The sequence below is a fragment of the Quercus suber genome, unplaced genomic scaffold (assembly GCF_002906115.3).
Source record: "Quercus suber isolate HL8 unplaced genomic scaffold, Cork oak 2.0 scaffold_70, whole genome shotgun sequence".
Taxonomy (NCBI): domain Eukaryota; kingdom Viridiplantae; phylum Streptophyta; class Magnoliopsida; order Fagales; family Fagaceae; genus Quercus; species Quercus suber.
Window position 1 is genome coordinate 1,755,180 of NW_027069535.1, and position 25,329 is coordinate 1,780,508.

The following is a 25,329-nucleotide window of genomic DNA, read 5'->3' on the forward strand; positions in this document are numbered from 1 at the left end:
GTAGGCCAGTCGATTAAATTAATGATTGCAAAGATTCATAGTTCATACCAACTCCATTAAATTTTCCTCACCAAGGTTGGTGAACAATATGCTTAATGATTTGGTAAGCATAGACCCACCATATCATATACCAATATAACAAAATATCCCAACCAACTTAGGCTCACTTGATTATGACACCAAATTTTTCCCTTCTACATTGCTAGCATTTATATCTCCTAATGTTCTAATTTTTGTGATCGCATCTTATCTTCATATTATAAATTAATTAAATAGGTATAAATGAATGAAACTGGGAATTCAACTTGCAACCATACATATAAATACTTTTAATCAACTCGAAGAAAGTACTTTGTTTGGAATATTATTAATGGTAATGAACTATTTTAATCATGGACCGAGAGGATTGAAGAAATTAAGCGTGCGGTATCTGATGTTGGTTTTATTTATTTATTTATTTAAATTTTAAAATCATAGGTAGATAAAAGGGAGATGAGATTTCCACCAACAAACATTAGACATTATTTAATTATTAAATTGTTATTATTTGTAAGAGAAAAATATTTAACAAAATTAACTCGAATGGTACGGCTTACAAGGTTACATCATTGACCAATGTGGTAAGACATAAGAGTAGTAGTTTGTTCTTGTTAATCAAATGTGAAATTGTTGGAATATGCTACTTAACATGCAATGCAATAGTTTATCCACACAAAAAAAGAGTTGAATTTCATGGTTCTTGGATACCAAAACTTCAAATTTGATACTTGTGGGGCCAACTATATAAGGTGGTATTGGTAAGTTTGTAGGGAATGGGCATGCGGCCCAATGGCCCAATCCGAGAACAGCAATCCGTCCGAGGATGATTTAATAAAAGCATGATACAAATAATATAAGAAGAAGAGCCGAGGATTGCACATGAGAATCCAAAATGTGTTCGAGGAGAAGATTCACCTCAGAACGATAGTCCGAGGTGGATGTAACATCTGATTACCCTAGGTAGTCCACAAGGTTGTATTATAATTGAGAAACAGATATGGAATAGTGGAGGCAACAAATATCTTCTGACGTTGCTACCTCCACATTAAATGCTTTCCAGCTAACTCTCTGGTCGTATTAATGTGGAGGTAGGGATGACAAATTTTGCCCGACCCGCGGGTACCTGGCCCGGCCCGGCCCTAATGGGCCGGGTTTTATCCGATCCGATTAGGAATAGGGTCGGGTATGGGTTTTAAAAAAAAAATCCGAAGCGAGTCCGGGTCGGGTCCAGGTTTTATGAAAAAAATCCGGACCCGACCCGAGACCCAACACGAAACCTGCCCCATTTAAAAACTCGGTACCCTAGATTACAAAAATACCCTCAATATATATATAAAATGGTAGGATCGGTAGGATCGGTAGGATCCCATACGATCCTACGATCCTATACGATCCTACACGATCCTACCTACGATCCTAACATTTTTACGATCTTGCTACGATTTTAATCTTTTTGGTGAGGTGGAATCGTAAAATCGTGCGATTTTACGATCCGGATCGCGATTTTGACAACCTTGCTCACTTGATTATGACACCAAATTTTTCCCTTCTACATTGCTAGCATTTATATCTCCTAATGTTCTAATTTTTGTGATCACATCTTATCTTCATATTATAAATTAATTAAATAGGTATGAATGAATGAAACTGGGAATTCAACTCGCAACCATACATATAAATACTTTTAATCAACTCGAAGAAAGTACTTTGTTTGGAATATTATTAATGGTAATGAACTATTTTAATCATGGACCGAGAGGATTGAAGAAATTAAGCGTGCGGTATCTAATGTTGGTTTTATTTATTTATTTAAATTTTAAAATCATAGGTAGATAAAAGGGAGATGAGATTTCCACCAACAAACATGAGACACTATTTAATTATTAAATTGTTATTATTTGTAAGAGAAAAATATTTAACAAAATTAACTCGAATGGTACGGCTTACATGATTACATCATTGACCAATGCGGTAAGACATAAGAGTAGTAGTTTGTTCTTGTTAATCAAATGTGAAATTGTTGGAATATACTACTTAACATGCAATTAATGGAATAGTTTATCCACACAAAAAAAAAAGAGTTGAATTTCATGGTTCTTGGATACCAAAACTTCAAATTTGATACTGTTTCTTATTCATTCTTGGTTGGGTCTAGCCAAGAAGTTCCTTTGAATTTTGTTTTAAAGCATTTTGTTAGATTAACTGTGGAATGGGCTCTGAATTTGGGCAGAGGCTTCTCTCGCCTTGGACAAACCTTGGACCAACCAGTAGGCAGGACTGACAATCAGAAAAACTATTAGCTGCACTGAATATGGTGAAGGGCCCTGGGCCCAAATATTGTCCAGGTCCCACCAAATTATTTGATCATATTGGACTTAAAAAAAAAAAGAAAAAAAGTTAGTATCTTTATCATATTGAACTTGAATTACAAATCCACATGTATATTATATCAAGTCTGAATAATCCACTCCAGTACTTATATAATAAAAAAATGATCAATAGTTAACTAAACTTAAAATTTATCAGGCTATGTAAAGTTGTGTATAAATATATGGTTGTTACAATATAAATTTACATTAACACTATTCATTTTGCATTTAATTTTTTATTATTTTTTTACGTATCTTGAGAATAAATGATGGTTATTGTGTGTGAAAAAAAAAAAAACAATTAAATTTTTTTTATATTTTAATGAAAGTAGTGTAAAATTAATAAATAATCTGATTGTTGCTGTTTTTGAAAAATAAATATTTAAATTAAAAAAAGTAGGATTTTATGCTAAAATAATTATGAATTTTTGCATATAAATTGAAAAAAGAAAAGAAAAACGAAGCAAGTTGAACGAAATATCTACCCGCAACTGGTTCAACTTTTCAACCTGCTCTTTTATTCTAAAACGGATTTGAAACTGGTTACACGTTAGAAAAGTCGAAGACGAGCCCGCCATTAATGACCTATCTCTAGGTTGTAATAATATTGAATACTTCACTAATCTCACATTTCTTGCTCTCGACATTATGGTGTGCTATCAATAAAACCCATCACTAGAGACTCCTCTATTGATCGCCACAAGTTTCATTTCCATCGGTTATCTCTAATCAAGGTGAGTTTAGAAGATAAGGTGTTGTTTGGATTTTGCCAAACTCAGTTAACAAAACTGAGTTTTGTTAACTCATATTCCAAAAATCGTGGGCCCCACATGAATGATGTTTGTTTGGCTTTTTTTTTCGGATGTTAACTCAGTAACAAAATTGAGATTTTTGGGATTTGAGTTAAGAAATTTGGAAACAAGAAAATGTTGTTTTCAAGTTATTGAAATATGAGTTTTGTGGCAAACTTGTAAATAGCTGAACTTGTGTGGGCCCCACGGCAGTGTCTTGTCCCATCATCTGCTCAATTCGCACGCTTGAGCCAATGGTCACATGCCTTACCCATCGCCGATTAGCCTTGAGGAGCAGAGGAGCGATCATGGATTTCTGGGTTCAGTTTCAAGGACGAGGAATGAGGAAGATGACGTACGAAGGAACCATGGCAGCGGTGTAGTTGGGCGAGGATGGAGGAGGTGAGCTCAAGGGTGGTCGGTGGCTTTGGGATTTGAGAGCTGAAGTGTGAAAGTAAGGGTAAGGAAATTGGGTAAAGCATTTTGAGAGATGAAATGCAAACAAAAAATCAAAGGTTAACCACGGGTAACCGTTTTGTGCGCACTGCGCAATGTTAGTTCGTGGGTCCCATAAAAATGTAAGTTTTTTTGAGTTTTTAAGCAGAAAACTGAATCGGGTTTAGTTGCTAAACAAGGTTGGGAGTATTTTGAAAATTTTTAAGTTATGAGAAATGAGTGATAAGTGATGAGTGATGAGTGATGAAATTTGAGTGATGAGTGATAGGTAACTCAACAACCAAACAAGGCCTAAGTATTTAAGGTCTGTTTGGATATAACTTATTTTATTGAAAACTAAAAACACTGTAGCAAAATAATTTTTAAATGTGTGAATAATATCATGGGATCCATTTTTAATGTAAAAGTTACTGAAAAGTGATATTTGTGGGTCTGTGAACAATGCAAGGCGTAAGTATTTAGGATCCATTTGGATACAACTTATTTTGTTGAAAACTGAAAACACTGTAGCAAAATAATTTTTAAATGTGTGAATAATATCGTGGATCTATTTTTAATGTAAAAGTTACTGAAAAGTGATATTTGGGGGTCCGTAAATAATGCATAGATGCATTGTTCACGGTTGAAAAGTCAACCTTTGCGGCTGAAAGCAAAGCAAAAAAAAAAGAAGCTGAAACACACATTGTAGCAAACGTGGACGCAGCAAACGCGAATCCAAACCCCACCTTAGTAGTTCTTACTTCTTACCTTCTCCCTCTAAAAAAACAAAGAGTTTAGATTAAGCTTTACGTCTATAAAATTTGGTATTCTCTTCATCTTGGTTCCTTTAAATTTTAGATTTAAAAAAAAAAAAAAAATTTATTGAAAGATTATTTTCTTAGAGCAAGATGAAAAATCTCAAACTTAAGTTAAGAGACCAAAATGAAACAGAAAATAAATAAATAAATAAATCCCTAATTTAAATTGTCAAAAATAGACTATATATATATATATATATATTAAGTTTATATGTTTATTTACAATTTTTAAACCATTTTTTTCCTTAAGTACAACTATATTTTTGTCAATTTTCAACATACCCTTTCAGCTAATCAAAACACAAGAAAAATGTCAGAAGTATCAGCAATAGAAAAACAAACAATGAACACATATGGATGGGCAACTAGAGATTCTTCAGGAATTCTCTCCCCTTTCCACTTCGAGAGAAGGTACTTATTTACTTATATATTCTACTTGATATTGTTTTTCAATAAGATATTATTGAGCTTTTAAACTCTAGAGTTTATAAGCTCATTTGATTGTGCAAATGCTACATGGCATTGCTTTGCTATTTTGTACAAGGCTAATGGCAACAACGATATCACCATAAAGATACTCTATTGTGGGATTTGCCACACTAATATTCACATGGCTAAGAATGAAGGAGGAATTACCAATTACCCATTTGTCCTAGGGTAATCTTTCGATGTGTTTATGAAGTTGTGTGAAAAATTTGTTTGACAATTATGTTCTTTGATAAAAACCATATCATTATGTTCATTTCATTTTTTTTCTTTAATTTAATGCATGTGTGATTTAAAATGTTCATTTTAATGGTTTAACCTATTTGAAAGTTAAATTTATGCCTATGAAAAGTGAACCATCAACTACTTATATATATTAAAAATGATAAATTTGAATATAAAGAATCACATGCTTATGTAGGAGATTGATGAAACCAACTTAATATATATATATATACACATATATAATTGAATCCCATGAGATTCACTTATTAAATTGTTACATGGGTGGCTTGATATAACTATTTGGTAGAATCACATGATAATCTGCAAAGATTCAAAGTTTATTGAAAAATTTTTTGGTGAGTTTTTTTTTTTTTTTTTTTGATGCAAAGCTTGTACATATAAACAAGCAGAGAAATGGAAGTACAACAGAAAACTACCAGAGAAGACAAGAAACTCAGGCACTATTTAATACATTCAGATTGGACAATTTCCTGCACAACCATAGGAAGAACTCCTATCCATACCTGCGAGTCTTCATTTCTTCTTGCCAAATGAGCTAACTCAAGAGCACATCTGTTGTAATCTCGTTTCACATGATTGACCTTCCAGCTAGTAAAAGAGTTCAACAAGGCAAGGATGTCTTGAAACAGATGGCCAATACTGCCTTTAATGAACCTCCCATTAATACTACTAACAACGAATAAATCATCTGATTCAACAATGATCTGGGATAGCTTCATACTTCGGGCAAGCAAAATTCCAGATTCCACAGCAAGAGCTTCCACCTCTGAAACTGAAAACTGACCTTGTAGGAATTTACCACAAGCCGCAATAACTACACCACACAAATCATGAATAATAGTACCAACACTAGAGTTTCGTCCATCCATAGATGTCGCCCCATCAACGTTGATTTCAAAAACTCCCGGCGGCGGAGGAGGAGTCCACCCATTATTCTTCTTTGCTGGGTTTATGTTCGAAGTCACCAAAGCACCTTTATAATCTTGTAGATAACTCCAAGCGAACCCCCAGATATGATCCGGCATTTGGCACTTTGCTTCATAGGCTACTTGATTCCTATTATACCAAACAGCCCAAGCAACCCCAAAGAAAGTCTCCAAATCACAATTGGTGCCATTCCTCAAGACATCCAAAGCTACATCAAAGATGTCCACAAGCCCCTGCCAGCTTTCCATAGAACTTGCTTCCCACTTATCCCAAACTCTTCTAGCCACTTCACAATCAATAATTGAATGAAAAAGAGTCTCTGACTTAACTCCACAACAAGGACATAAATCACAAGTCCTAATGCCTCTTTTCTGCAAGTTCACCATTGTTGGAAGGGCATCAATGCATGCCCTCCAAGCAAAGATTTTTATCTTTGATGGGATATGTAAGTGCCATAACTTCCTCCATAACAGCTCCCTTGGGTCATTATAAGAACATTCTCCTCCCTCGGATGATTCAACAAAATTAAGTGCAATATAGTATGCATTTTTTACTGTGAAAACACCCCTATTGTTTCCGAACCAAATAACTTTATCCTCCAGAAGATTATAGCTAATAGAGATACTAAGAATCAATCTTTCTTCAAAAGGCAAGAAAAAAGACTTCACAAGATCTACTTTCCATCTTCTAGAATCATAATCAATAAGAGTTAAGGCCATGGGAAAGTTATCAAAATTTTGGGGAGGAGGAGAAACAACCTTACACGTTGTAGGAGTGGGCAGCCATTTGTCTTCCCAAATATGAATCAATCTTCCGTTACCAACTCTCCAACGCGTTCCTCACTTCACAACTTCAAGCCCCTGTCTTATGCTTCTCCAAGAAAAGATGGACTAGACCCCAAACCAGCATTAAAAGCATCACCATGGGGATAGTATTTAGTTCTATATGTTTGAGCTACTAATGAGTTTGGATTCTCAAGGAGCCTCCAACTTTGCTTTGCAAGCATGGCAAGATTGAACGCTTGGAGATTTCTGAAACCCATCCCACCTTTAAGCTTAGAAATGCATAATTTCCTCCAGCTCACCCAAGCAATCTTAGACTCCTGACCTTGCTGGCCCCACCAAAACCTCCTCATCTCAATCTCATCACACAACCCTTTAGGAAGCTGAAAACAGCTCATAGTGTACGTTGGAATAGCTTGGCCCACCGCCTTGATTAAGATCTCCCTACCACCAAAGGAAAGAATTTTTTCCTTCCACCCAGACAGTTTCCTTTCAACTCTTTCTTTGATCTCTGCAAATACATCCATCTTTGATTTTTTGATGATGGAGGGAAGACCAAGATACTTACTATGCCAAGAATCCTGCATCGGCCCAAGAATATCCAAGGTCTCAATTTTCAACTCCCCAAGAGTATTGGCACTAAAGAAAACCGATGATTTGTTTGTATTGACTTTCGGTCCTGAAGCAGCCTCATACAGCCAGAGAATATCAATTAGCTGCTGGCATTCCTGGCTGCTGGCCTTACAGAAAAGCAAGCTGTCATCCGTGAAAAAGAGATGTGATATCATAGGGCTGCCCCTGCAAATTGAAAGCCCACTCATAGCTTGACTTCTAATAGCCTTGTTAATGAGCGAAGAGAAGCCATCTGCACATAAAAGAAACAGATAAGATGAAAGAGGATCTCCTTGACGGAGTCCTCTCGAAGGCATAATATTACTATGAGCAACCCCATTTATAAATACAGAATAAGAGACAATTGTTATACATCTCATTATCAATCCAATCCACCTTTCATAGAAGCCTAATGTTCTCATAACCTGCTCAATGAAGTCCCATTCCACCTTATCATAAGCCTTACTCATGTCCAATTTAATTGCCATAGAGCTATCCTTACCCTCCTTCTTGTGTTCTAAATAATGCATCATTTCAAAAGCAACAAGAACATTATCTGTTATAAGCCTTCCAGCAATAAAAGCACTCTAATTTTCAGTTATTACTTGGGGAAGGATCAACTTGAAACGGTTAGCCAAAACCTTAGCAATAAGTTTATAAATAACATTGCTTAGGCTAATAGGTCTAAAGTTCGTCATTTTAGAAGGATTGCTAATTTTAGGAACAAGAGTAATATAAGTTTTATTTATATCAACCATGAACATATCAGAATTTAAAACATTAAGAACCATATTCACAACATCATTACCCACAATATCCCAAAATTTTTGATAAAAAATAGCAGGCATACCATTTGGGCCAAGGGATTTGGTCGGGTGCATCTACTTTAGGGCTGCTTCAACTTCTTCCTTAGTGAATTACTCAATGAGATTCTAATTCATTTCAATAGACACCTTAGGTTCCATAGTGTCAATAACCTCCTGAATTCTATTCGGGTGAGATGTTGCATAAAGCTTCTCAAAATAAGACACAGCAACTTCAGCCACGCCCAAAGTAGATTCTCTCCAGACCCCCGATTCATCCAAAAGTTTGGTTATAGTATTTTTCTTTTTCCTCCCGGAAGCCTTTGAATGGAAGTATTTTGTGTTACGATCTCCAAGACCCATCCATTGAACTTTTGATCTTTGCTGTCACATAACTTCCTCACAATCCAGCAACTCATTAATCTCTTTTCTGATCTTGTTTATCTCCCTGCCATTTCTTCCATTCTGATACTTTAAGACCAAATCATTCAAGACATGCCTCTTCTTTTTTAATCTACCTTGGAACGTTGCCAAAAACTGCTCTATTCCATTTTGAAAGATCATCCACACAACTTTTGAGACCAGCCACTATGTCACATGGATTATCAACTCTCACACTTCCAATCCAAGCTTCCTTAATAATATCTCTACATTCATCTCTTCTAGTCCACATAGCTTCAAACTGGAATCTCCTCTGGGGTTTATTCAGGGCAAAGGAGTCAGAAATTAATAGTGCAACATGGTCGATGGTTGATGCAACCAGGTGGTGAACTCGCATATCTTTATAATGATTAATCCAATCTTGCATAGCCAATGCTCCGTATAAGCGAAGACATCTCCTGTGCACTCCCTCTTATATCACCACGTATACTCCGGACCACAAAACCCAAGATCCTTAAAATTACAATAATTTATTGCTTCCTTGATTTCCTCCATTTGCCTTTGTGGTCTCCAGACTCCCCCCAATTTTTCTCTCAATGACGTGATTTCATTAAAGTCACCAAGACATAACCAGGGGATATCAAACTTCTTACCGAGAGCCTTCAGTAAATCCCATGATTCTTTTCGTCGGTGAGATTTGGGGTTTCCATAAAATCCGGTAATCCGCCATCTAAATCCCGAATCCCCAATGACAATGGCGTCAATATGCCTATCAGAATAACTCTGAATATCTACAATAATATCTTTCTTCCAAAACAGGGCTAAACCCTCACTTCTTCCCATACTTGGAACGATTAAGCCATTGACGAAGCCAACATTCCTTTTCCTTTTGTCCATACTACTCTTCTTTAATTTCGTTTCTGATAAGAACACTAAATCAGGATCCCATTGTTGCACTAGTTCGCGCAACTCTCGAACTGTCTGAGGGTTCCCAAGCCCTCGGCAGTTCCACCCTAAAGTCCTTATTGTTCTTGGCGATGCTGCCACGCAGCCACCGCTATTTCATCAGAAGAAATTGGACTGTTATTTTCAAGCTCCCCACGTATACGTTTCTGACCCCTCCCTTCACCTTCTGTAAGTTCTTCAAAATTTCCCAGTCTTTTTTTTCCACTTCGTGGACTCAGACTTATTACATTTTCCTCTTGGGCCATACTTTTCTCCCTTGCCATTCTTTTTATTCTTCCTCTGCCCATGGCTATCTTGTTTGTATTTGGGCTCAGGCCCATAGCTTGACAAGTGCTATTTACTTGCATTTTAAATTTTATTGGGTCACTAACCACAAACTCTTCTTTACCCGGCCCACCTGTACTGATATTTACTGCTGACTTGCAATTTCTTTCTCCTTGAACAACTCCTTAACCAAACCAGCTTCAGTTTCGTTCCTTCTGAACCAAGTTTCCATACTTTCTTCACCATCACATGCTGTCATAGCAGGCACGTCCCATTTGTCAAGGCTATCTTGTTTAGTGGAGTTTGAAAATTTGGACTTTGCTTCTGAACCCGAGGCTGTCATCACTGCCAATGTATGGTTATTGTTCCGGCCGTCACTTTTTCCTACTTCCATTTGCATTGATACACCAACAACACTTGCTACACCATGTGATCTGGCCCCTGCTGTACCGTGTGACTCAACTCTTGCACTATCATTTACCCTTGAATCTGATCCTCCATACACCTTAGATTTTCCTTTTTCACTTCCAATTTTGACTACACTACCAGCCCTAAGCCATTCCCCATACTGCCTTTCCTTCACACCTTCTTGCTGACTCTTACAACAATGTTTTTCATCATGCCCAATTAAACCACATATATAACAGAAAGTAGGGAGTCGTTCATACCTGAATGTGAGCCAACTTCGAGCACCATCAGTGGTTGTGATGTTCCCTCCTCGGCGAAGTGGCTTGTCAATGGGGATTTCAACTCTTACTCTCACAAATTTTGCTTGTTTAGCCTGAAGGGATCTTTTGTCCACCTCAATTACTTTGCCAACTTTGCTACCTTTATCCTTCCCTACTTCTTCATACATGTATTCAAATGGCAAACCCCCCACTTGGATCCAAAAAGGAGCATGGGTAAAAGAGATATTTGTTGCAGTTAATCCCTTCTTCCACGGGCATAGCAAGAGAAGATTATTTTCAAAATTCCATGGACCCCCTTTTTCAACCCATTCCAGCTGACATTGAGAACCAAACTTAAATTGTAATATGTTGTTTCCTACCTCCACAATCCTCAGATCAAACCCCATTTTTAATGTTGGCTTCAGAGTAGTTTTGAGAGCTCTTTGATTCTGGTGATGGTCAGTGAGAAGCCGTCCAAAGAGACTTAATGAGCATTCTTCCAGGATATCCAATTTGGTATTCATCAACACAATATCCTCTTCTTCCTCTTTTGTAGTTTTTGAAGACTATTGACAACTTCTTGCTCCATAACAATCTCTGTGATGGCTACTACCTAGCTACACAGATGAGTAGGCCAAGAAAAGAACCCTTACTGGAAAACTAAGGGAGAGAAACACTCGCACCTGTCGAGAGAGAAAGGCTCCTACCTTTGGTGAGTTGTTGGATCATAGCTTTTGTTTTCTTTAAATGTTTTTCATTTTTTATAGGCACAAGATTGTGGGTGAAGTGACAAAGGTTGGGCATAACATTACAAAATTCAAAATTGGAGATAAGGCCGGTGTGGGCTGTATGGTGGGCTTATGTGGCTCATGTGAAAACTGCAAACAAGATTTGGAAATTTATTGCTGAAATGATTTGGACAAGGGACGGAACCAGAATTTGAACCTAGAGGGGGGAGGGGTAAAGCTTAAAATAATTTTTTTTAATGAAAATAAAAACTAACAGATATTTCATATTCAACAAAATACTTCATATAAAATAAGTGTTTCTTAAACATTTGATATTATAAAAATGTCGACAAAGTATAACATACAAAATAAGTGTTTTTAAACATTTCAACACATATATCAAAATGGAACTCGACACTCTTTTAAGTCTCGAAAGTCGTTTATGATTAAACAAAATAATAATAATAATGAACAAAAGTAATGAACAAAAAAAAGTTGGAAAAGAAATAAATTTAAAGGATGGATTTAAAATCTTACCGAAGCCCAAAAGAAGAAGTTCTGTTGGGGACATTATTTAGGAAATGAAATACAGACTTAAAACTACCCCCACAAATTCTATAGCCTATGGCATGCGAAAGAGATGAAGTTACGAGTAAAAAATGGCGAGTAAATGATTCGTACAACATCAAGTTCACAACAAAAGAGAGAATAGCTCACCTTGAATTCAATGAAACTTCCAAAATGAGAGCCATGTTTTGACCAATATTCCTAGCCTGCCCCTATGTAGGTTCGTCCCTAATTTGGACCTTAAAAACCTTTGGTGGATATTCTGAAAACATAGTCATAGATGAGCATTTTGCAGTGTCAATTCCAAATAGTTTGCCATTACATGGTGTTGCTACTCTTGTGTGCTGGGATTACTGTGTACAGTCCCATGATGTACTATGGACTCTGTAAGCTTGGTCAACATTTCGGCGTGGTTGGGCTTGGTGGATTGGGTCATGTGACTGTGAAGTTTGTGAAAGTTTTAGGAACGAAGGTCACAGTAACAAGCACCTCTCCAAGCAAGCAAAAGGAAGCACTGGAATGGCTTGGGGTGGATTCATTTTTGGTTTGTCATGACCAAGAGCAATTGCTGGTAACTAAGAACTAGTTATTCTTATTTTGAACTAATACAAAATATCTCACTCAAAGATATGCTGTTGATATCCAAATTGACATACAACGCACGTCAAAAAAATGTGCTTCAAGCAAATCATAGGGCATGGTCGCATTTCACCTTGTGTTGTTGGAATAGTTATCGGCTGCTTTGGAAAAATGCATCCAGTTCTCTCACAATATGTAAGCTCCATAATTGTATGAGATCCACTTGTTATGAGAGGCCCACTGTATGTATCGGAAACATGAGATACAATATCATATTTATTGGACCTTGATGATTGTAAAGATTGCAACAGCATAAAATGTGACGTTGGAATTTTATTTTGTTTTATATAGATATGAGAGATGATTTTTCTTAATTATATAAGGTCAAGATACTATGGTTTTCTTTTGGTGTAAGCCAGATTTGATCCTATATCCCTTTTTATTGAAAAATAATTGTATGCTCCATTTGACTTTGGACTATACCTCAAAGCAATTTTTCCACCCGTGAGGATACAAACTTTATTAGTTTATGGAAATTAGCTTAATCTAAAATTGGTTATGAAATAAGCATGAACAATTCTTCTTTCTTAGGTTGCCGTGGACACAATGGATGGTATCATTGACACAGTTTCAAGCCCTCACCCTATACTACCATTGATTGATTTGTTGAAAACTAATGGAAAATTCATTGTAGTTGGTGTTCCAATAGAGGCTCCTGAGATACCATATATTCCTTTAATTATGGGTAAGTGTTTATTTTTAAAGGGTCTATTTCAAATGGAGAGGATCATTTTCTTCAAGTTCTAGTGCTTCCTTGTTTTTCTAAGTGTACATGATTAAACAGGAAGCAAGCTTATCGGTGGTAGCGGCGCCGGGGGAATGAAAGAGACATAGGAGATGTTGATTTTGCAGCAAAGCACAATATTATCACAGATGTTGAAGTTATTCCTATAGACTATGTGAACACTACCATGGAAAGACTTGCCAATGATGATGTTAAATATCGTTTTGTCATAGATATTGCAAACACCTTAAATTCTTCATTTTGAGTCCTTGGTGCCCCTTCTTAAATAAGTTATGATTTTTATGTAATATAAATTATAGTTACACATTTCTGTGATCCTTACCTATGTACTAGATCTGGCTTGTTGGATTTTGTTACCCAATTTGTACTTCTCTTGGATATTGTTTAATTGTTTGTTGTTTAACTATAATATTTGTTAGCTTACATTTAACTTCTTTTAACTTCTTGATAATAAGGATTTATTTGAGTTTTTTTTTTTTTTTTTTTTTTTAAATAAGGATTTATCCATGGGTGTTCTTCAACCTTTACTACTCTCCATGAAAATTATTAGTATAAGTTGTCCTCTGGAACTGCTTGGATTTTAGAGGATATTTTCATTATTTGCTAAAGTTTTCATACTTTTCTTTTGTTAGTGTATATTTAAATTGTAATTGTACTACTCTAACTCTTGCTAGGTGTTGCAAAAGAGAATGAATAGACTTTTGTATGGTTAGAACAATGTCCATCTTTTCTCTTTTCCATTATATAACGTGATTTTCAATAAATAAAGTTTACTATTATTTCTTTTCCAAAAAAAGAAAAAAATTCATTGCCAACTTATTAGAATTTTTTAAAGCCACATTTTTTCTAGTTACAAATATACTAAGAAAAAAAAAAGGACTATGCTTTTGTTAACACGCTCAAACACAATTTGATTATGCATTATCTATATAGAATCAAATCAATTTCAATGCTCATAAGAAAACAAACTGGTAATTTCATTGAAGTACCTATTTCTGCATTACCTTTGTTGGGTATCCTTATGACATAATTAATCCAAAGAATTTGTTGGAAAAACTACTACAAGCAATAGAATAACACACAACACATACATGAAACAAGGGTGCAAATTATCAATTGAACTCAATGGGCTTTCAATTTGGCCCTTTTTTTTTTTTTATTAACTGTTCAAGCTTCAACAAATCTCAGTCCAACCTGTTGGCAGGCCTGAGAATCAATGAGACTTAGAACTATTGTCTAAATTAGGATCACAGGACACTGTTGGAGTTTTTTTTTTTTGGCTGAAAAAATACTTTATTTAAAAGAAGAAACAAAAGATATACAATCCAGGAAGAGCCTGTGAAACTTAAAAATTCTGATATGGTGATTGGTGTGGTATTGATATAATGTCCATTCAAAATCACTTCACTTCATTAAGCTGTGTTGTTGACTCATTAAGAGACCCAGCTCCTCCTTTGGCTTCTTTAGGTCACTTTTTTTTTTTTTTTTTGGTCACTTGATTTGACTCATTTGAGATGTCCAACTTTTTGTAGAGGAATCTAAAGTATCAGCTTCTTTCATGTATGTCATAAGGGCAACTTTATTGCTCATAACCTTGCTGGCATGCAATACATGTCATAGGTTTATGTGTGTAGATGAAAGTTGTTTCACCTCATCTTTATTATGTAATTCGAGCCAATTTAGTTACTGTTTTTAATAATACTAGCCGCGAACCCGCGCGTTGTGTGTGATAATTATTTTATGGTAGTTTTATTGAAAAAAAATTTACAATTTAAACTAATCTAATAATGAGTAATGTATTTCATAATTATATTTTTATTTATTATAAGAACAATCATAAATGTAATATAGAAACAATCCTAAACACCAAAAAAAATATAAACTTAAAAAATTTAATAAAACTTAACTATGATTAATTGAACCAATATTAGGATAAAATTTTGTTTTTGATAATCTATTAAGGTTATTTTCTTTGTAGAAATTATAATTTCGGCCACCAAAAACATATTATCAAATAAACAATTATTAGCAAAATCTAAGAATTAAATTTCTATACATGCATTGTTATAAAATAATAATTATTAAAATAAAATTGCAAAAGTTAAAATTTGTCACCTATTTGATTATTTTCATTTGGCTAACATTTGCTTTTCTTTAAATAAATAGCATTATAGAGTACTTTGCCCACTACAAAAGAATTAGAAAAAAAAAATTAGTATAGTCTCATAGTTTAACATCTAAATTGAGTACTATAAAAAATCATGATATGTAATAGAATAAATAGCAAATTATCCAAATCATACTATGTAATAGAATAATATTATATTTTTATATGCTATATTTAATTCTTTACAACGCAATAGTATAACATTTAACAATTAAAGAGAATAAAAAAAAATTAAAAAAAAAACAACAACAAGTNTTTTTTTTTTTTTTTGGTCACTTGATTTGACTCATTTGAGATGTCCAAGTTTTTACAGAGGAATCTAAAGTATCAGCTTCTTTCATGCTTCTCGTAAAGGCAACTTTATTGCTCATAACCTTGCTGACATGCAATACATCTCATAGGTTTATGTGTGTGGATGAAAGTTATTTCTCCTCACCTTTATTTTGTAATTCGAGCCAATTTAATTACTGTTTTTAATAATATTTACAATTTCTTTCTGAAAAAATAAAAAAGAAAAGAAGATTACAAGTTTACAATAACCATATGCTATAAGAAACAATGAGATAACTGAGCTTGACTCAATCCTAATCTGAAATGTTGAATACTTGAATAGAAATTCAATCAAGAACTAATGACCTGGGCTAGGATTGGTTGGCTTAGCTCATTTTTATATCTTTTATTTAACGTTACATACCCATGTGGTTAATAATACTTAATTTGCCAAATTAGACATCTGTACTATAATTAAGGGTCTGTTTGGATAAAACTTATTTTACTGAAACTGAAAACTGAAAATATTATAACAAAATAATTTTTAAATGTGTAAATAGTGCTATGGAACTCATTTTTAATAAAAAAAAGTGACTGAAAAGTGAAGTTTGTAGGTCCATAAACAGTACACAGATGCACTGTTCACGAAAGACTTGGTCAAAAGTTGCAGCTACTGTTCATGAACAGTAGCCGTAACTGCTCAAGTCCCACTGAAATGCGGCTTAAAAAAAAAAAAACTAAAAAAGTAAAACACAAATGCAAAACTCAAAAGGTAAATCCAAACCCAGAATAATTATATGCCAAAAATTATTAATTACTATTTTAGGAGGAATGAAATGGAATAAGTCATATATTATTATACAGTTGAAAGTCTTATAGATTTTAAATAAATTACTGGAAAAAAATTTTGAATTTAAATTAAGCATTTATATTGTAATTATGATATATTATTTTAACCCAATTCACATGAGAAAATTTTTTATTTAATGAAACTTTTAGCATCTTAAACATTTGAATTTTTACTTCAAAAAAGTAATTTCATTTACCCCTCACAATATTAACAAATTTGTGAAAGTCACTGGATTTAAAACCTATATAACAATTAGTTGACCCGCATATATTAAAGCAACATGCCAATCAATAATCATTTTAGAAAATTATTATTCCAATCAATCTCTCTTAAAAAAAAAAAAAAACTTGATTTTCTTTTCAATTGACTTCTTATGTAACTTTGCACTCTTTCCTATCTCAAAATTCAACAAATTTAACGCAAGAAAATAAGAAGAAAATAGCAATAAATTGAAGAAAAATATATGAGAAGACTAGAAAGTTATAAAAACCAAGCATATGGACTACATAGCTCAAAAAGTGCAACGTTGAAACTGGATTGACAAAAACTAAAACTCATTTAATATTTTATTAATCTTTTCAAATAGTGTTATATTTTAGATTTGACAATGAATTTGTTTTATAGCCATATACCTTAAATATAACTGTATTAGAACTACTAACGATTAGTCATTTACTTTCATACAAAAATAATGATTTTTTTTTTTTTTTTGAGAAGGTAAAATAATGAATTTGAGTGGGGGACTTTATACAATTTTTATAATGTACTTGTAATCTTATTAGTTTTCATGAGATACTACCTTTTTAAAAAATAAAACTTTTTTTTTTAGTTCCTTAAAAGAGTTTTTTTAGGGGGAGGGGGGAATACATGTTTTTTGGGAGTCCAAACTATTAAAATTTTTAATTTTGATAAATAAAATATATAAATTACTACAAAAAAATTGGGCCCAACAAAGCTCTATTTCTATATATATATATATATAGGCTACTAAAAATTATATTATCTATCGTATATGTATATCATTCATCTTATAGTATGTGGGTTCCATAATCTGAAATGGAATTCAAGTTGGCAAATGATAATCAATCTAAGGAAGCTAAAAGAGCCCATTTCACAACAAAAATGAGATATAGAATTAGATGAAGCTAAAACTTTGTAAGCTTATGAGGAATAGCAAGTTTAAAACCCATTGGCTTATAAATCCCTTTTTGATAAATAGGAAGTAGAAAGGAGAAGGATTCAATAAAGGGGTTTATAGATGCTTGTCTCAACTCTAAAGTATGCCCTAAAAGTTGTACTCAAAGTTAAAAAAATTTATTACTTCAAATCATAAGAACTTGCATATGATTTAATTAAAAAATTTGGAACTTGAACTGAATGACAAACTAAATAGTTAAGCTAAAGAAATTTAGACTATGTTTGGAGAGTATATTCAATAAGTAAGAAATTGGTTTGAATTTAATTACTTTACGGGTCATGTAATTAAAAAAATAAAAAAGCTACATAATGATCCTACCATAGAGACCAAACCACCAAGATAGTAGTAGGCCAGTCGATTAAATTAATGATTGCAAAGATTCATAGTTCATACCAACTCCATTAAATTTTCCTCACCAAGGTTGGTGAACAATATGCTTACTGATTTGGCTCACTTGATTATGACACCAAATGTTTCCCTTCTATATTGCTAGCATTTATATCTCCTAATGTTCTAATGTTTGTCATCACTTTCACGATCTCATCGTCATATTATAAATAAATTCAATAAATACGAATGAATGAAATCGGGAATTCAAATCACAGCCATACATATAAATACTTTTAATCAACTCAAAGAAAGTACCTTGTTTGGAATATGATTGATGGTAATAAACTATTTAAATCACAGACCAAAAGGATTGAAGAAATTAAGCGTGTTGTTGGTTTTATTTATTTGTTTAAATTTTAAAATTATAGGCTTACAAGGTTACATCATTGACCAATGTGGTAAGACTTAAGAGTAGTAGTTTGTTTTGTTAATCAAAATGTGAAATTGTAGGGATATACTACTTAACATGCAATGCAATAGTTTATCCCAAAATTTAATAATTAAAAAAAAAAAAAAGAGAGTTGAATTTCATGGTTCTTGGATACCAAAACCTCAAATTTGATACTGTTTCTTATTCAATCTTGTTCGGTCTAGCCGAGAAGTTCCTTTGAATTGTGGATTAAGCTGTGTGCATTTTGTTAGATTAATTGTGGAATGGGCTCTGAATTTGGGCAGAGGCTTCTTTCATCTTGGACAAGCCTTGGTCCAACCAGTAGGCAGGGCTGAGAATTGGTGAGCTACTCTCAATATGGTAAAGGGCCTGGGCCCAAATATTGTCCAGGTGCCATCAAAATAATTTATAATATTGATTTTTTTTTTTTTTAGTTAGAATCTATCATATTGAACTTGAATCACAAATTCACGTATATTACATCAGTTCTGAATAATCACCCCTAAGCAAAAAAACCAAGTGAATGAAAACCTACGTGCAATTGGTTCGACTTTTCAACCTGCTATTGCATTCTAGTTTCTAGGATGGATTTGAAAAGTTTTTTCTTTGGTTACTTGTTAGAAAAGTTGATGAAAAGGCCACCATTATGCGTGCATGATTGACTAATATTCTTTTCTTTGCTGTGATAATATTGAATACGTTACTAACCTCACATTTCTTGCTGCCCACATTATGGTATGCTATAAATTAAACCCATCACCAGAGACTCTTCTATTGATCACCATAAGTTTCATTTCCATCAACTATCTAGAATCAAGGTTCATTTAGATTAGTAGCTCTTACCATTCTGTCTATATATATATATATATATAAAAAAGGTGAGTTTAGATTACACTTTTTATCTATAAAATTTGGGATTAATTTCATTTTAGTTCCTTAAGTTTTAGATTTTTTATTGAAAGACTGTTTTCTTGGTGCAAAATGAAAAACCTCAAAGGCTTAGTGTTTTTTAGTTTATTTGTTAATTTACAATTTTTAAACCATATTTTTTCTTAAGTACAATCATATTTTTGTCAATTTTCAGCATACCCTTTTAGCTAATCAAAACACAAGAAGAATAGTCAAAAGTATCAGCAGTAGAAGAAAAAACAATGAACACATATGGATGGGCAGCTAGAGATTCTTCAGGAATTCTCTCCCTTTTTCACTTCGAGAGAAGGTACTTATTTACTTATATATTCTACTTGATATTATTTATCAATAAGAGTTTATAAGCTCATTAAATTGCGCAAATGCTACATGGCATTGACTTGGTATTTTATATAGGGCTAATGGCGACAATGATATCACCATAAAGATACTTTTTTGTGGGATTTGCCATTCCGACCTTCATTTAGCTAAGAATAAAGCAGGAATAACCAGCTATCCATTTGTCCCAGGGTAATCTTTCAACATGTTTATGAAATTTTGTGTGAATTTTGTTTGACAATTATGTTCATTTCATATTTACATTAAAAATAAATGTTCATTTCATTTTTTTCTTTAATTTAATGCATGTGTGATTTAAAAGGTTACTTTTAATGGTTTAACCTATTTGAAAGTTTGATTTATGAGTATGAAAAGTGAATTGTTGATTACTTATATATATATAAATTGAATTATACGAGATTCACTTATTAGATTGTTACATAAGTGACTTGATATAATTATTAGAAGATACTTTTTTGGTAGAATGACATGATAATCTGCCAGAGTCATATTTTGTTGAAGAATTCTTTAGTGAGATATTGGATCATAGTTTTTGTTTTCTATAAATGTTTTTCAATTTTTTATAGGCACGAGATTGTGGGTGAGGTGACAAAGGTTGGGCACAATGTCACAAAATTCAAAATTGGAGATAAGGCCGGTGTGGGCTGTATGGTGGGCTCGTGTGGCTCATGTGAAAACTGCAAACAGGACTTGGAAGTTTATTGCCCAGAAATGATTTGGACCTTAAAAACCTTTGGTGGATATTCTGAAAACATAGTCATAGATGAGCATTTTGCAGTGTTAATTCCAAATAGTTTGCCGTTACATGGTGTTGCTCCACTCTTGTGTGCTGGGATTACTGTGTACAGTCCCATGATGTACTATGGACTTTGTAAGCCTGGTCAACATTTGGGTGTGGTTGGGCTTGGTGGATTGGGTCATGTGGCCGTGAAGTTTGCCAAAGCTCTAGGAATGAAGGTCACAGTAATAAGCACCTCTCCAAGCAAGAAAAATGAAGCAGTGGAACGGCTTGGGGTGGATTCATTTTTGGTTAGTCATGACCAAGAGCAATTACAGGTAACTAAGAACTAATTGCTCTTATTTTGAACTAATACAAGATATCTCACTCAAAGATATGCTATTGATATCCAAATCTGCATACAACACACGTCAAAAAAATGAGCTTCAAGCAAAGCATAGGGCATAGATGCATTTTACTTTGTGATTTTGGAATGATTATTAGCTGCCTCAGATAAATGCATCGGGCTCTCTCGCAATATGTAAGCCCATAAGTGTATAAGATCCACTTGTTATCAGAGGCTCATTGCATGTACTGAAAACAGGAGATATCATAGCATTTTTTTTTTTTTTTTTAATCCACTTTTTTGGACCATAATGATTGGACCAATTGCAATTGCATAAAATGTGGTGTTTGAATTTTCAATTTATTTTTATATAAATATGAGATGATTTCACTTTATTATAAGGTCAAGATACTATGAATTGCTTTTTTGTGTAACCGAGATTCAACCCTATATACTTTTTTTTAGGCTGCTATGGGCACAATGAATGGCATCATCGACACAGTTTCAGGACCTCACTCTATACTGCCATTGATTAATTTGTTGAAGACCAATGGAAAATTGGTTGCAGTTGGTGTTCCAACGGAGGCTCCTGAAATACCATATATTCCTTTAATCATGGGTAAATGTTTATTTTTAAGGGTCTATTTCGAATGAAGATGATCATTTTTTTTTTCGAGTTATAGTGGTTCCTTGTTTTTCTAATTGTACATGGTTAAACAGGAAGGAAGCTTATTGGTGGTAGCGCTGCAGGGGGAATGAAAGAGACACAGGAGATGGTTGATTTTGCAGCAAAGCACAATATTATAGCAGATATTGAAGTTATTCCTATGGACTATGTGAACACTGCCATGGAAAGGCTTGCCAAGGGTGACGTTAAATATCGCTTTGTCATTGATGTTGCAAACACCTTAAATTCTTCATTTTGAGTCCTTGGTGCCCCTTCTTAAATTAGTTATGCTTCTTATGTAGTATAAATTATAGTTACACATTTTTGTGGTCCTTACCTATGTACTAGATCTAGCTTGTTGGATTTTGTTACCCAATTTGTACTTCTCTTGGGTATTCTTTGTTGTTTGACTATAACATTTGTGAGTTTACATTTAACTTCTCGATAATAAGGATTTATCTGTTTTTTTTTTTCCCTTTAATAAGGATATATCTGTGTTATGTTAAAATGTCAAATTTAGTTTCATTGCCAACTTACTAACAATTTTTAAAGGCACGTTTCTTCTAATTACAAATATACTAAGGAAAAAAAAAAAGACTATGCTATTTTAACATGCTAAAAGAGTTTTTTTTTTTTTTTTTAATGGGAATAGTTCAATCTTTATTTAGAATAAAAAGTAACAGTACATCATGGTGAAGAGTTTGTTCTAAAAATAAGGACTCTCTTCAATCCAAACAGAAAATTCAATAACGCCTCAAGCATGTTTGGCTAACAAATGAGTAAAACGATTCCCTTGTCTACGTACATAAGAAATATGAACTCTACAAAAATCATGCATAGAGGACAACATCACATAAATAATTGAGGGCAACTGAAGTAGGAGAGGGGAAAGGTCACTTAAGGCCTTGGAGGTAATGAGAGAATCACCATCAATAATAAAATCATGAATACTCATATCTCTAGCAAATTGAAAGCGGGCTTCAAAAACTTTTGCTTTCGTCTCAAGAGCCCCAACGGTGTCTTAATCTTTTTGCCAAGTGCAATAGTTACACATCCTTTTGAGTTGAGAAAGTAACTCCATCCACATTAATCTTATAAAAAGGAGATACTGAAAGAACCCACGTTGCATCATGGATATGCATTCTGTATAAAATTAAATCATTAACTTGATTTTCTTTTCAATTGACTTCTTATAAAACTGTGCACTCTTTCCTATCTCAAAAATCAACAAATTTAACTCAAGAAAATAAGAAGAAAATAGCAATAAATTGAAGAAAACTGTTTGACTAGTATAGAAAGTCATGAAAACTAGGCATATGGAATACATAGTTCAAAAAGTACATTGTTGAAACTGGATTGACAAAACCTAAAACTCATATGATATTTTATTACTCTTTTCAAATAGTGTTATATTTTAGATTTGACAATGAATTTATTTTTTAGCCATTACCTTAAATATAACTGTATTAGAACTACTGAAGATTAGTCATTTATTTTCTTACGAAAATAATGAATTTGAGTGGGGGATTTTATACAATTTTTATAATGTACCTGTAATCTTATTAGTTTTCACGAGATACTACATTTTTAAAAAATAAAATTTTTCTTTAAGTTCCTTAAAAGTTTTTTTTTTTTTTTTTTTAATGGGGAGGAGGGAATACATATTTTTTTGGGAGTTCAAACTATTAAAATTTTTAATTTTAATAAATAATATATATATATATATATATTACTACAAAAAAAATTTGACCCAACAAAGCTCCTTTTCTATATATATATTTGGTGAAGAAAGCTCCTTTGCGTGAAGAAAATGGGATTATTTTTCAATTTTTTTTTTTTTTTTAGATTGTGTTGAAGAAAATATTATTTGGTGAAAAGCAATAAATAAGGAGAGAGAGAATGCTAGTATTAATTAGGTAATAAGGTGGGAAACAATAGCATTTAATCGTGTTTTTTTAGCTGTTAGATTTCTTAGAAATCTATGGTGTACAAAATGTGTAAGTTTATAAGAGTTACAATAGGTATAACTTAAACCCATCTATATATATATATATATATATATATATAAAAGGCTAATCTTATTGAAAATTATATTATATATCACATATATGGACAAAGTTTAGCTACAAAATTGGTTGTAGCCTTAGGCTACAAACTCACTCAATAAAATAAATATTACTACATATTTAGAAAATCTAACCGTTGAATTACATGTTCTTTATCTTCTTAATGCATATGTCAATTTTTGTGTCAATCAGATATCATTTACTATATAATTTATAATCTTATATTTTATGCATAATTTTAAATTACAAAAACTTGCAATTTAAAAATTTATTGATGATATAGCTATTGATTTTTAATTTTCTTGAAATTTTACAAACATGGAGGATATAAGAAGAAGATGCAATCCAATGGCGGATTTGTCAAAATTCACCTCCAATAAAAAGATATTGAATGAGTTTGTAGCCTAAGGCTACAATCAATTTTGTAACTAAATTTTGTCCCACATATATAGATATATACATCATTTATCTTATAGTATGTGGGTTCCATAATCTGAAATGGAATTCAAGTTGGCAAGCGATAATCAATCTAGGAAAGCTAAAAGAGCCCATTTCACAACAAAAATGAGAAATAGAATTGCACTTTACTATTTGCCTAAAAGAATGTTGATGGTCATTTTGGAAGTTAAAAAGAAAGAAGAAGCTCAGCAACACAAGCAGAAAGGAGCTGGTAAATGGATAGAAAAATTATTAAGCCCAAGCGGTAGAAATAATGGATCACAAGTTTATGAAATAAACAAATGAGCCTTGAGGAAGCAAATGGGCTTAAAGGAGCTTGGAAAGAAGGAAGTAGCAAACCCATGGGTAGTATATGATATAGAAAAGTGAGAATGAGTCATAGCAGACCCAAAGTAATGCAAGCAAAGAAAATAAGGGGTTGATAGCAAACCCACGAGCCCCAAGGATGAGGATAAAGTAATTGGGCTGAAAAAACCCAATGAAATTAGTAAAAACCCATAAGAATACAGAGTTAGGAAAAGAGCTAAGGAAGCCCAAACAACGCAAATGGGCCAAGGATGCCCAAGAGAAAACAAATGGGACACAAGAGCCCGCAAGTAACGTAATAAAAAACCAATTGCCATACTAAGCCATTGAGGGGAGAATAAATGGCAAGCCCAAAGAGGCCCAGCAAGATTGGGTCAAATAGACGTCACAACAGGAATGACAGAGTGATATGGCAGGAAATGATAGCAGTCAAGGAGTAAAAGGCAAAGCCCAACATCAAATAAAGCCTAGCCCCTAAGGGGAGCGGGAAATTAGAAAATAGCTCACATAAGAGGTCAAGGACGAACAGCATATTGTGCAGGCAAGCCTCCAGACCATGGCCAACGCATGAGAAGCAAACAGATTTTGGTCACGCATGGAAGGGAGGCATGCGTAAGGCCCAAACATCACCAGCCTGTACCCAGCCAATACGGGACACGGTGAGGTCATAGGTCAGAGGTAAGAGGGCATGGTTGGCGGTGGGGAGAGGGGAAAAACCTATTTTGAGATTCTTACTCGGGCTCTTTTGAGGGAAGTGTCCTGCTGGGATGACATACCACCAAAAAGAAGCAAGACTGAGTTGGAACCACCATACGAGGTCAAGGACAGACAACAGATTGTGCAGGCAAGCCTCCGAGCCATGGCGAACGCATGAGCAGCAGGCAGATTTTGGACACACATGGAATGGAGGCACGTGTAAAGCCCAGACATCACTAAGCTATACCCAGCCAATACGGGACACGGTAA

At 33.7% G+C, this 25,329-nt stretch overlaps 3 protein-coding genes across 3 annotated transcripts; 2 read left to right on the plus strand and 1 right to left on the minus strand.

The window, feature by feature from the left end:
* Positions 1-6,976: 6,976 nt before the first annotated feature.
* LOC136067411 (uncharacterized) lies at positions 6,977-9,086 on the minus strand. The gene is made up of 2 exons (XM_065773206.1): positions 8,827-9,086; positions 6,977-8,072 (listed from the first exon to the last, which is right to left on the minus strand). The coding sequence occupies exons 1-2, from the start codon at positions 9,084-9,086 to the stop codon at positions 6,977-6,979; spliced, it is 1,356 nt and encodes a 451-aa protein (XP_065629278.1).
* Positions 9,087-12,204: 3,118 nt separating this feature from the next.
* LOC112026243 (probable mannitol dehydrogenase) lies at positions 12,205-13,355 on the plus strand. The gene is made up of 3 exons (XM_065773207.1): positions 12,205-12,453; positions 13,053-13,206; positions 13,306-13,355. Exons 1-3 carry the CDS (start codon positions 12,205-12,207, stop codon positions 13,353-13,355), a joined length of 453 nt encoding a protein of 150 aa, XP_065629279.1.
* Positions 13,356-19,683: 6,328 nt separating this feature from the next.
* On the plus strand, positions 19,684-21,791 carry LOC112003912 (probable mannitol dehydrogenase). Its single transcript, XM_065773208.1, has 5 exons — positions 19,684-19,751; positions 19,859-19,972; positions 20,368-20,857; positions 21,331-21,484; positions 21,586-21,791. The coding sequence occupies exons 1-5, from the start codon at positions 19,684-19,686 to the stop codon at positions 21,789-21,791; spliced, it is 1,032 nt and encodes a 343-aa protein (XP_065629280.1).
* The last annotated feature ends 3,538 nt before the right edge of the window (positions 21,792-25,329 follow it).

What these genes read in the sequence shown, in the direction of transcription:
- LOC112026243 (XM_065773207.1), top strand. Translation starts at nt 12,205, where the DNA reads ATGGTGTTGCTACTCTTGTGTGCTGGGATTACTGTGTACAGTCCCATG. An exon ending in ATGACCAAGAGCAATTGCTG is followed by an intron (nt 12,454 to 13,052) that starts GTAACTAAGAAC and finishes CTTCTTTCTTAG; the next exon opens with GTTGCCGTGGACACAATGGA. An exon ending in ATATATTCCTTTAATTATGG is followed by an intron (nt 13,207 to 13,305) that starts GTAAGTGTTTAT and finishes ATGATTAAACAG; the next exon opens with GAAGCAAGCTTATCGGTGGT.
- LOC136067411 (XM_065773206.1), bottom strand. Translation starts at nt 9,086, where the DNA reads ATGCGAGTTCACCACCTGGTTGCATCAACCATCGACCATGTTGCACTA. An exon ending in GTTTTTGGCAACGTTCCAAG is followed by an intron (nt 8,073 to 8,826) that starts GTAGATTAAAAA and finishes TATTGCTGGAAG; the next exon opens with GCTTATAACAGATAATGTTC.
- LOC112003912 (XM_065773208.1), top strand. Translation starts at nt 19,684, where the DNA reads ATGAACACATATGGATGGGCAGCTAGAGATTCTTCAGGAATTCTCTCC. An exon ending in AGCTATCCATTTGTCCCAGG is followed by an intron (nt 19,973 to 20,367) that starts GTAATCTTTCAA and finishes AATTTTTTATAG; the next exon opens with GCACGAGATTGTGGGTGAGG. An exon ending in ATGACCAAGAGCAATTACAG is followed by an intron (nt 20,858 to 21,330) that starts GTAACTAAGAAC and finishes ACTTTTTTTTAG; the next exon opens with GCTGCTATGGGCACAATGAA.